Source organism: Phaethon lepturus, unplaced genomic scaffold (assembly GCF_000687285.1).
Source record: "Phaethon lepturus isolate BGI_N335 unplaced genomic scaffold, ASM68728v1 scaffold8023, whole genome shotgun sequence".
NCBI lineage: Eukaryota > Metazoa > Chordata > Aves > Phaethontiformes > Phaethontidae > Phaethon > Phaethon lepturus.
The window spans coordinates 35,363-48,853 of record NW_010528337.1 but is presented as its reverse complement, the minus strand read 5'-3'; the positions used below and the strand labels follow the sequence as shown (position 1 = coordinate 48,853).

General features: G+C 35.8%; 1 protein-coding gene across 1 annotated transcript in view; it reads right to left on the bottom strand.

The window, feature by feature from the left end:
- Positions 1–13,491, bottom strand: part of TSSC1 (tumor suppressing subtransferable candidate 1) — a 42,692-nt gene that overhangs the window by 11,708 nt on the left and 17,493 nt on the right. The window contains exons 3-4 of the mRNA XM_010283648.1: positions 4,144–4,280; positions 629–796 (exon numbers count right to left, since the gene is read on the bottom strand). Coding sequence (XP_010281950.1) covers positions 629–796; positions 4,144–4,280 — 305 coding nt within the window. The remainder of the gene's footprint in view (positions 1–628; positions 797–4,143; positions 4,281–13,491) is intronic.

Sequence of the window (13,491 nt, the reverse complement as noted above, 5' to 3'; positions counted from 1 at the left end):
CCCAAATTTTATAAAATATGAACCGCTCATCTTTGCTTAACCACTGAAGTCTGCAAACGTTAGACAAGATTCTCTCCTTGCTCCAGCTACAGGCCAAAGCAGTGGATATGGGCTTGAAATACTACCTCAGAGAATAAAATGACACTTGCATATTCTGGCTTAAGAGCTGCAAAGAGCAGGAAAAAAAAAAAAAAAAAGGTCTGAATTACCGAGCATTTCCATCATTTCCATCATTCAACAACAGAAGGACAGATCGCAACCGTTGTAACCAAAAGGGCTTTTCTGCACATCAGGTGCAGCAGATCAGGCTTAATTTGGGAAGGCACACCTATGTCCCAGCTGGCCCCTACAAGCCAAGTTCTGTGTTGTGCTTTTCAAAGGTGTACCCTATCTCCCAACAATGTTAACAACAGTTTCTTGCCAATTAGACTAACGTCGTCTAAACTTTGAACTTACAATCACACAAGAAACAGTCACATATTGAAAACTTTCCTCCATGCAGAAAAATGATTACTCACAATAGCACAAACATAGTTAGTTTGCATTGTTCCTAAACAGTAAAATAATTAGTTGCATAAATTACATAAGCCATCCTCCCACAAAACAGCATGCAGATAATTTGTTCTACCAGTGGGAATGCTCCTCTAGTGTCTTCACTGGTTCAGTGACATTTCTTGTGTCCCAGAATTTCACCTTGCAGTCATCTCCACAGCTAGCCAGGTAGTACTGTTTATTGGGATTAAAGTCTAGGTCTCGTACCAGCTGTCCATGTGCATTTTCTATACAATATATCTGTCTGTAAAACACATTAAAAAAATTAAACGGTCTATAAAAAGCTAACTGCACTCCACTGACAGGAATCTGTTTCCCTGGAAACTTGCATAATCCCCTTAGCACCCGCAGACCTAGAGCTCCCATTGCTAGTGCACCATTTAGAGAAATCCCAGCTGTTAACAACAGTGACTTGTATAGATTTCTCAGCTTGCATTGAAGCTTTGCTCATTCCTTGTTTGCATTAGGATCATCTGGAGCTAAAAGGAAACAGTAGTTCCAGATGGTTCTAGCACAGCTCTCTAACAACTATTATGAAATGTCTGCTACTAAACCACAATATTTTCAGATAAGAGTCTCTCCACCCTTAAGTAGTTATACCAATTCTGTATTTATGACATCTAGTTCTCCCTGTATGAAAAGCTGAGATGCAAGGGAGGCGACAGATATGAACAACAGCTTTTTATTATTGCTCTATTTTGAACTTACCTTCTTGAGCTCTGGCATTTATAATCAGTTTACCTGTGGCCCTTAAACTACTCAGACATGTTCATACTCATGCATGTGGATCACTTTAGAAAACATCTGTAGTACTGCTAACAATCTAGCAACCTTATTCAAAACATCACATTCCATCAGTTTGTACGTCACCTCAATCTTCGGGTTGTTTTTTTGTTTGCTTCCGCTATTGCATTACCGGTTTTATGAAAAGGCTGTACCTGCTCCCATGTCCATTCTCAAAGCCACCATCTACTGACGTTCTGCTTAGATTTGACCGTCTCCTACAAACTTCACTAGAACTTGTCAACACTTTGTGAGCTTTTTTCTATTTTTAAATGAAAAATGTTTCTCTTCAGATTGACCAAAACTTTGTATTTCCTGCGCTCTATACATGTTCTAAACACCACATAGAGAAGTCTCCTGCTGTTAATATCTAACTACTAATAAAAAGCAAAGTAGTTCCATAAGGAGAGATTCAAAGTATACCAGGCCTATACTGAGCCCTATCCTGACAGCTACGGCAGCCACTTGGGATAGAGGATATCACCTAGGTATCCAACTTTCCTACTATGCTCAGAGTATGAGAGATTAAGGATATCACTCAAGTATACCTTTCTACCACATATTCTGGGATCTGAATTCAACATTCCCTCTTAATTTCTTGAAACAACTTCATATGAAAATTTTTAAATCTCAAGCATGCTCGCAGAAATAAAATACTTCTTTCCTCCTTTACTGCACCCTTTCACTTCTTTCTTGCACTTCTTGCATTGCTCATGGAGATGTGTGTAAGGGCTTAAAAAGAAATACCACTGTCCACTGTACATTCAGTAGTGCTTACCATGAAAACCTTTAGCCCAACTTAACTATTATTTCGACCGCTTGATCCCTTTCCTTCCCAAATAGGAATATTCTTTTCTTTCACTCCATCATCCTACACTGTATTTCCCATTTACATCATAAGATTAAGGCCAGACCACATGAACATTTTCTCCACCTTCTCATATTATTTTTGTGCCATATTTTTTTCAAATTTATTCTTAGAGTCTGAATTTTTCTGATACAATTCTCTCTAATCCCATTCAGCCTAGTGTCTGTCTCCTCTGCTTCACAAGCTCTTCTCTGATTAAGATTGCTTCCTAGTCTAGTCTAGGAGTCTTCCCACCAACCTCTCCTGCCCCACCCTTCTTTGTTTGCTATGTCCAAAATTATTCACTCCCTCTATCTAACAGCTATCATAATCGCACTCCATAGAAGTAGCTATTCTAGCTACTTCTTTAGTATCTCTGCTCATGTACTTTTTGCTGGTATAGCAGTTTTCTGTCCTTGTTTTTTTTTCCCCTCTCATTTTCTGCTTCTTACACTACCACAGTTTATAATGCCCTGACATTAAACTCCTACCTCTAGCCTAACTAGTCATTATCAAATATTCACATCGTTCTAGACATATTATAGTGTAATTGCAGATGAGACTTATTCTTGCACATATTTTTCAAGTACATGGCAAACACTTCTTTGGCATAGCCTAGTATTTGTAAATTGGTTCAAGGACTATCTAATCTGAGCTTCACTTAAAGTAATTAGAATTGTGGGGTTTGCTTTTGTTAAGCAAGCTACTCTTTCATTGAGGATCTGGACTATCTATTTTTCATAAAAGTTACTCAGAGTATTGGCTTAATGCAAGACAGAGATGTTCTTTCTAATGAGACAGAGCATCAAGCAGACTTCACAGTATTTAACATTTTCTACTTAGAAACAGAGGCTTTAATCTTAAGGTCTGCATGCTATCTGTTAAGACTAGGATGATTACAAAAATGTCACAGAAAAGCAATTTAAAAAAAAAAAAAACTTTCTCCTTTTACCTTTCATCTCTTGTATGCTTCATTTAAAAGAGTTTTCACAAATGAAAGTATACACATATATAAAGTTAGATTTTTATATATCCTTTTACAGGGCAAAGAACAGGACTTTCAAACCTTATGACAAGCGTACAGATATTGACTTAATTGTTATATTTGTATTTTTAGCCTTGTTTATTAAATTAAATAAACCTTTTTGGCAAAAACACACAAGTCTGGCAAACATTGGGATTTATTGCTACACCCGTGAGCTGGCAGGAACCATAGAACTAAATTTAAAGTCATCCTCCTTTAAGGCAACAAAAGTTATTACAAGACATCAGTCTTCTCGGTTTAGTGATAAATTACTATGTGCTAAGGGGATAAAGCGTATCTTAAAAAAGCTTGCACAGGCTTTAGTAGTCATGGCAACAGATGTGCACAACATCACTCCTTTGCTTATCAAACTCACGACTGAGCAGGGGGGAAAACACCTTAGTAGATGTATTCAAAGCCTTAATTGAATTGGTTATGATTTTGATAGATTCAGTAGTTTCATATAACTAGCATGCTACAATCATTAATATAGTACAGTATACTATTTGTTAAAATCAGAAAAGTGAAGAATGAACTTATCCTGTAAATTACCTTCAGAGATTAAAGTTACCTTTAAACAGTATACTATGAAGACAGCTCATAACATAGTCAGGACAGATATTAAATCATTTTCGGGTTGAATTACAGAACAGCTTCATTCAAGTAATGCCTATGTATTGAACAAATCATCTTGAGACTAGTACGTAGTTCAGTAAAACTCAATATACAAGTTAGAATTGAAGCTGAGGGGAAAAAACAGAGAAACCCCTTTACTAAATTGTGAATATATCAGCTATGCAAGTCCAACAATTCCTTTTATAAGTGATAGCTTTGCCACATTTCTCATCTTTAAAAGAAAAATATGTTAGAGCAATGAAAAATCCACCTCCAAAGGAGACTGGCTTTTTTAGAGAACAAGACTGCAATTTCTCATTACCTCATGCTTCGTGTATCCCATCCTCGAACAGTGGTATCATTGGCCGTTGCAATCTGTGTACAATTGTGGTGGGGACTCCATCTTCCAGAAGTAAATTTTAATTGTCCTTTCCCTTCCAGGGCTGCAGAACTAGAGAGCTAAAATAACGAAACAAAGCTGGCAATGATTTTAAACGTAAAGCTAAAATTAAATTAGTTCCACTGAAGACAAAAACTGCACAATAGCCTATTGTTCCAAGTGTAACAGACTACCAAAATCCTAGGATTAAAAAAACCAAAAAAATTAAAAGCTAGAGCTGATTTTGTATCTCATGAAGTAATTTTTACAAAGGCTTATGAAGCATAATGTATTCAGAAATATTAGAAGTACTGTACTACTTTATGAACTAAAATAAACAGTTTCAGATCATTTGTTGAAACAGCAGATAGACAACATGGGTGCATTGCACAAATTTGTAGCTGCCTCAAACACACATACACGTTTAGTTTCATGAACAGTCTTACAAGACTGTTTTGCCACATCAAAATACCAAATTTTATCTGCAGGAACAGAATTATAGTGTCAAAGACTCTTTGATAAACATATAGCAGCTTGTAAAAATAAAATTTAAAAAAAATTTCAAGGCCCAGGTGCCCATATCATCACACACATGCCTATTAAAATAATAGCAGGTAGTAGACCACTAATCTTCAATCTGTGAGAATTAAAGGTTTCAGTTCCAAAACCAGACTTGCATGTCATTGAGCAGACAGCTCTGCACCTCCATAGTTAATGAAAAGAAGGCACAAAGTAATCAACTTTCTCTTTGAAGTTCTACAGCAAGTTATCCTCCAATTCCATGTGAACCTGAGGAAAAAATGAAGCTGCACACACTGCAAATTACTTTTACTTCTAATCACTTACTGAAACTGATTGTTTAATATCTAAAGGGGGTCAGGGAGGAAAACCAAAATACTTGCATTTTAATCAACTATAAAGTTTATACAAAATGTAAGCACCTAGGCCGACAGCAGAGTTATTTGGTCATCTTGCACATGATGTTCATATTTCAAAGTCTTCCATTAAGAGGGATTTCACAAAAGCAGATTACTACGCTGGATCTCATTGGATCATTTTTCTCCTTTACATAAATCCTAACACATCATAAAATATTCTATTAAATATAAAGATTTCTCAGCAGAAATATTACACCTTGAGGGATGAAAAAGACTAAAACATACATACTGCTTACATAAACTTTAACTGACGTCAACATAAAAATACGCTCTTTTTATAAGCAAGACTGCTTGAATCTATTTGTATCTGATATCAATGTTCATTTCTGTATTTTGCTAACTTTTTACTATTGCAGTTCCACCAAGAATAACTTATTTATTTAGCGTTCAGATTAACAATCTAGAAATTACAACTCTTCCATCACTGAGGTCTATGCTACCTAAGATACATTGTCTTCCAAAAATTGTTCCCTTTTTTTTTTTTGAAAGAATGCAGGATTCCCAGCATGCAAGGTAATATATTGCTTATGCGTCAATATGCAAATGCAAAACACCACTGCTAGTACCATTCTTCCTCAAGTACAAATACTGTCTGAAAAGCCTTGCTACAACTTGCAGGTTATTAATATGAAAAAAAACACTGCAAAGGACATTGGATGCAGGAAAATAAACTGCAGTGTTTATTTTTTGACACATACTAGATTCCAGGCAGAAGAGAATATGTAGAGCTCGAGTGGGTCATTTCAAAATTAAGTTTCTTCAGTAAGCAGTCTTGGCCAAGAAAAGCTCAGACTGGGGGAAGAGGAGAGAAGCAAATGCTAACACTGACAGTAAGAGAGTATCAACAAAAAGAGTATCTCTTATGAGGTATTTCCAAAATCTGTCCTTGAGACAAAAAGCATCACATATCCAAAATATGACTCAGCGTAGAAGGTCTTTGTCATCAGTAGATAATACTTTCTCCAGCACTCCAGCCATTGTTTTTTTAAGTCTTTATTTCAACTTTTATGACTTAAACTATTACAAAAAGATGAACATTTTTTAGTTTTCAGCCAAAAGTTTAGAGTGGAGGCCAACATGCACATCCTGCACGATTTTTTAAAAATACATAGGGGAAAAAAAAAAAATCACATACATGTAAGATTGGCCAAGTCATCCTTGCCTTCTCAAGCAATCCTTAAGTATTTGCAATTTGCAGGAATTAAATGACATCTTTCCTCGCATGGATGTCCAACTACGTACACAGTCAAGTTCCGAATCAACTCAAGGTAGACTTCTGTTAATAAAATGAAATCCCAGAAGTTACTGAACAAGGTTTTGTTCCATGTTCTTTTGCATGTCTTGCATGAGCCAGAAAGGATCTGCATGGTTTTAAAGGACAGCTAAGAAGTACGGGAGGGAAATGTTCAATACGGAAGAAGGAATCCTGGTACAATAGAGGGAAATCTGAAAGTCTGCTTCCTCGAGATCCAAGAAATGAGCTTAAAGGAAACAAAGCTGGTAGTTTGGAATCTCAAATGCAGATTCAAAAAAAACTCTCTAGCTTTATCTGATACCTAAATATATAGACAGGTTTGCAAGCTTGCTTTTTTTTGGTATTTATTTACTTTTTTGTCATGAACTCTTCCTTCCACTTCTTTAAAGGCAGAAAAGTTGACTACAGAAGGAAAGGAAAACATGACTAAGGCTTATGTTAGGCACTACTTTCACATAGGATTTGGATTTGTGCTGCCCAGAAGATTAAGGCACACAGCTCTGAGGGCCTCACTGGATACTCAAGGAAAAGAATTAATGGCAATATTTTATAAACTCAAAATGTGACTTACAATAAGGGGAAAAAAAAAAAGGAAGTGAGTAAGATCCAATGTCTACTTTTAGACAACAGAACTAGCTATTGTTCTACCATTGTGCAAGGATCACAGGCTGACTTTAAAAAAAAGAGACTGGACAAAATGAAATCTTGAACAGTGTAAAATGTTTATCAGAATATGGATGGTTTTAACATTGTTCACAAGTGCTTAAGTGGATCAGTGCCTAAAGCTGGTGACATAAGACAATAATAAAACAGCGGTATGATAACATACCAGCATTGCATGACAGCAATGATATGAAATCAAACTAAAAGGTTCCGAAAAAAGATTAAGCAACGCAGTATGATGAGTAAGTTATTGTCCTCAGTGAAGGAAGGGTTTTTACAAAAGTGAAGTATCTGAAATATGAAAAAGTCTATCCTAGCTTTGAAGGACTGATTTGTGTGTATTCAAATGAAAACATCAATTACTCCAACTTATGTTTATCAGAACATCAGTTAAGGACTGAAATGCCTCTTTCTGCTTCAAATTTTTGTTCTCTTGACCAATTTCTTTCCAAGGACAGGGTTGGAAAGAAAAATAATAGGCAGCGTCCTGAAAAACAAACCCCAACAGATATTAAACTCTAGGGAGGTACAGAAATTATCTAGAAAAAAAAATCACAAGCAGCATCGAGACAGTGAACCAACTGTTCATGCTCTCTTCCAAAACAAGAACTATGGACCATCAAATGAAGCCTGTAAAGTCAAACTCAACAGCAAACAAGAAAGTGATCCTCCACCTAATAGACTCCTTGACAAAAGACACTTGAATATATAAAGCTTACTTAAGTCCAAGAACAAAACAGGTAATGTACTTGGAAGAAACATCTATTGAGGGTTACTAAGTAGACAAACCCAATGAGGCTCAGAAAAATCCTTGGACTGAAAAGCATACAAGAATGTCTGAGTGCTACGGACAAAATATCCAATACATTTGCTTCACTGAGATTTTCCTTGGAGTATGTACGGCCACTGTTTCAAGAAGAATACTGAGGCTGGATGGACTCAGATATGGACCAGTGTAACCACTCTTAGAACTGAGCAGCATGAAGAAGAATTTATCAACTTCTGCGCTGCGGGTGCTGTACTTCTCTCACAACATATTCTGAAAAACAGTGCAAGAGGATCAGTTCTGAAGTTCCATAAACTTTTGAATGAAATGGTACCTGGAAACATGTAGTTCTGTTCCCTCACTACACTGTCGTCACCTAATAAGTAAGTATGTATGTGCACAACTCGGTTGGCTTTTTGTTAAGTGAATGAACTACTTCTAAGGTATAATGACTAAAAATTAATAAATGTGTTATGCATGTGGAACGTCGGTTTTTCTTCCTCAGACAGACTTTGACACAAACCATTAGAAAACATCTGCTAAGACAGAGGATCTTCCAATGCTCTAATATGTTTAATTTAGAAATACATACATCTGTCTGGTTAACCAAAAAAAGTACCAAACTAAAGTAAACGCTACATTTCTTCGTATGCATAAATGGTTACCAGTGACACTCAAGCAATGTTCTTACAAGAAAATACAGGCTAGCATAAAAATGTTAAAAAGATGAAGCTTTCTGTTCATTAAAATCAATCCACTTGGTAAAGTAATAAAGGCACACAGATTAGCATCTTAGTTTCAGAATTTTCTCATTTGAAAAAATGGGATTATCAGTCATTACATAGGGATAGCAAAAGATGCAAATTTCTATGAAAAGGCTTAACAACTGCAGCAATCTACTAAATATTTATCAATACACTGATACCCTGTATTTTTTTAAGAAATGACTTTGTTTTCCTTTCTTGACAAAAATGGCCTTTACAGTTTGAAGTACATATATTAAGTTGTTTTTTTTAACACTTAGAAATTATTTGAAACATAAAAGAACAGAAAACTTTTACTTGCTAAAGGAGAAAATGTGTTTTGACTTCTGAATGCTTTTTTTTTTTAATATTTATTTAATAACTTCAGTTTTCTTACCCCTGCAGCAGCTGTGTTTTAAACAGAATAAATCACAAAAAAACCACAGAAAAGTGAACACTAAGGAACTCTCACATCTTAGTCAAGAGATGGTAAGACAAAAATCTCATGGATGTTCAAGTGCATTCTAGACAGCCACTAAAGAAGTCATTATTCCATTTAGGGAATATTCATAGGCTTATGCTGCACACGCTTATTTGGTCTTGACTGCCTCCTTAGTGAAGACAGCTTAAACAATTAAGTCGATAAATAGAATTTCTAGAGAGTATCAACTGAAAGAAGTTAACTCATGGCAGTGATTACTAAACTCACTGAGATAAATCACACACATTTTTTTGCTTTTTAACCATACCCTCATGAACTGGAAATTGGCCACAATTCTGTGCATGCTGGAGGTTGTGTGGAGATCTCAAGACAGCCTCAAGGAGATGTCCTTGTAATAACCACAGAAACAAAGCCATTGAAAGACTATTATGAGATCCACATTAAGAAGGGATGAGTGTTGTTCTGGCTTTTTGTTGACAGAAACTGAAATATTAATGAGGACTTTAAATTCATTGAGTTAAATTCCTCCTGTTGCAGGCAACCATACCCCGTAGTTCTTTCATAACTGTTCTTTTTTCTTGAACCATCTTACAATCATTTGCCTTATCACACTAGCAGCTCATTCTCAGAATAGCTAAGTAACAGAATCTACATATTTTTAAGTACTGAGTTTCTACCTCACAGCAACAAAATATTTTTGTTCCTTTAGACACAAGTTTTCTGCTTTATACTACAAAAATTAAACATCAAGAGTGTCCTCTGAAATATATTATTACTCCTATATACTGATGATGTGTTCCAAGTTTCTGTCATCAGCAATTTTCATGATTTCACTCCTACTTCTATGCTGTCGTTAAGCAGGTCATTACGTAAAACTGATCCTAAGACCAACTCTTTTAGAAGTGGTCTTCTATCCTCTTTCTGATCCAGTAATTTCTCTTTTCTTCTGACAGTTTTTTGCCTCCTGTAATTAATCTATGTTTATTCTAGTTGCAGTAATTAGTGGAGAACTTTGTAGAGTGTCCCATAAAGTCCACAATGCATTTCCTGCTTTGAGGAACAGCAGCCATCTGGCCAAGAAAGCATCTCACGCTTCTTCCTAACATCCTCCTATATTTGCATACATTGCTTTCATCCAGACAGACTGTGAAATCTTCCCCACAAGATAGTCCTTCTTGCCTGGAATCCCACTGCTAGATGTTTTCTGTTGTTCTGAATTAAGATCACCTATACGTTAAATGCTACAAAGAATCCAGAAAGGACAAGAAATCTTTAAAAGGACTCTAATGAATCATGTGGATAAACATGATCAGAACCCCACCTCTACTCCTCCCCTTTGTGAAAACGTAAAACATAAATATTTTTTTGTTTGCCTTAACATCTCCATTTCTTTTGCACTCATCTGCCATTCCAAACTGACTGCATTTACCCAGGGAAGAGTTCTTGTGATTTGGTGACATCTGACGTAAGGTCTGTACACAGAAATATTAACTGTCATCTTTTCAGCAGAATCTACCCAGACCTTGTGGATTGGTTGGACTCTTGGGTTCAGCTAATGATTACAAATGGCAAAGAATAGCTAATTTAATTGCAAAACGTAATGATGCAGTGAGCATAAGATTAGTTTCACCCCAGAAGGTAATGTCCTCAAAACAGTAATAAAGGGAATGATCAAAGGGACAGGAGAAGCTTGTCTTAATGCAAATACAGGCAAATATTCCTGTATTAAATACTGTAATGAAGAAACAAGTTAGCAAAAACATTGAAAGGGGGAAAAAAAAATACCCAAACCCACATAACTGTATAGTAAGTTATGGTTAGTAAATGTTTCCTAGCACAGCTTGACCAGATAATTCAGGGAATGAATACACCAGTAATTTTCACAGAATCACAGAATCATTAAGGTTGGAAAGGACCTTTAAGATCACCAAGTCCAACCGTTAACCCAACACCACCATGTCCCCTAAACCATGTGCCAAACATTTTATTATAAAGCAGATCTGAAAATATCAGGAACCCTAAAATTCTTCAGGCTAATCCTAATTAAACAGTCTGACTCGTAACTCGCAGGCAGACAGAGGAGATGCACCCAATAAAAGACTCTGAAATTTAGATCAGTGTAGGCAAGTAGAAATTTTGGCCTATGCAAGAGACACATATATTTTCAGTTTTTCACCAATACTACACTTGAGTTTTAGATGAATGTTTTCATAAAGATGGGAAGTCTGCAGTGGGTTTACCTCTTGCCAATAAAATTCATGTTGCCTATAATACATACTTGTCCAAAATGGAAGAAATTTAAATGTGTTCTTAAAACAGGAAGACAAGTGCTGCACCAGTGTAATATCTCCTTACTTCTATTACCTGATAAAGATACAGTGGACCAAATCCAACTTTTAGTTAATTATGATGATGTCATTCAGCTTGAACACAATCATGCTTTTGACAAGAGGGAAAAAATTCAAACACACTGACATGTTTGTTATTTTAATCCTGGGCTACTGTTTTATTCAGTTAAAGTAATGTACACACACACACGTACATGGTTATTTCACTTATAAGTCTACAGCAATGAGAATTATTTTGTAAAGACTTTTTCGCCCTAACAGTCCCTACAGAATATATAATTTTACTAGCTACTTACTGTTTTGTCACCATCTGCTAGAACCAAACAGCATGTTGAGTGATAAAACATGCCAAAAATGGACAACTTTTTATCTTAATGAACAATAAACACAATGCTTCTTATCATTTAAACAATCTTCCTGTGTATCTGCATATAAAGCAAGTGGGGACTTCCTGGCAAGAATTTTCTAGGCAGCACCAACTGACACCGTGTGTAATCAGCTATAACCTCCAATAGAACTCTGAATGGCTTCCATGGTCTCTCTCCAAAAAAACTTTTTTTTTTCCAAATACATGCCCCATTCTTAATGCTGGTGAGAGTTGGTTTTTTTGCTGTAGGATGTTCTGTACCTGTTTTCAACACTAAAAAAGTGGTTTTTATTAATATCCCAGAAAAGTCAGTTTTTATACTTCGACCAAAAAGCATTAAAATATATATCATGTGCTTTTTAGGGTTACGACATATTTTGTATTCAACAATCCTCTATAAACAGAATATACACACAAAGAAATCACTATTTCACCAGCAGCTTATTGTCCTACAAACAATTCTTGTACGTGGTGATAACCAAATGGAAAATATATGTATTGCTTACCCCTACGAATGCCATCTGTCTTCTAACCAGCCTGTTCTCAGATTTTTTTTTCCCTCTCACATTCTAAATCCCTTAGCAGTAAAGGATGGAGTGGAGTGTTAATTTTTTTGTTTGGTTTGGTTTTTTAAACAGAAAGCCATCTCAGTAATGAAACATTTCTTATTTTTCCTCATTGCTCCCTGTAACTGTCGAGTCCTGCCTCATTTTTTCTAAATATAAAATTGCCACAGAATAACAGTTATTGTTTTTCAGCCTTCTATGACTTCTTACAGAGAATTAATCTCTTAGGAAGGAGATAACCTTCAAAGATTTCAGAAATACACAGCAGTTGATTCTAGGCCTGAAAAAGCCTATCATACTGGACTTTAGGCTGTCACCATTTTAGTTACCAGAAAGTCTACAGTAGGCATTTTAAAGATACGTTCATGCTTTCCTCCGTCTTGTTCATCTGGACTCTAGTTAACTCAGGAACTCACCGACATGTTTGAGACAAATTTGTTGCAGATAAAAATTTAACAGGAATGCAACAATATTAGCAATCTTAGAAGAAATTCACCTGGCTTAGGAGTTAGATGCCTGGAGATATGTTTTCTGACAGTTAAGTTTCCATGGACTTTCACTATTAAACTTACTTTAAAAGTGGTCATCATCTCAGAGATTAAGCAAATATTGTCCAAGAGTAACTGGGACAGAAGACTGATAATGGTAAACAGTTCTTTCCAGCTAAAGTGTTAATCACAAGCAATTCCCATTCACAGTGCACTTACATTAGATACTAGATTATTTTAGGCACAAATATGAAGAATTTGACTGATTCTCCACCAGGTCTCCTGTGCATCTGACTTTAAATCTAAACAACACTCCTGCAACCTAAGTTTTTTTAAACAGACATTTCAAAATGCTCCTATCTGAAGATTTCAGACTTTCATAGTCTTAGCTTCGTTAGATGAAGCAAGTTTTTTTGATGCAGAATTTCACTTCTCATTTTTCTTCTTTCCTTTTATCAAATATAAGCATATGACAAATGCAACAGGTTAAATCCCTTCAGTTCCTTTATCACTTACTTTACCTTCTGGAGTCCTTATTTTGCCATCAATATTTGATGCAGTACAGGCATGTTTTACAAGTAACAGAATAAAAGATATTCTAGGTAAGGAACACTAATTGAAATACTGAAGGCATCAGCAAGCTTGCTGATTGCTTTGAGGACAGAAATACTGATTTTCAAAATCCTGCTGACATTACATACTTTGGTGAATAGCC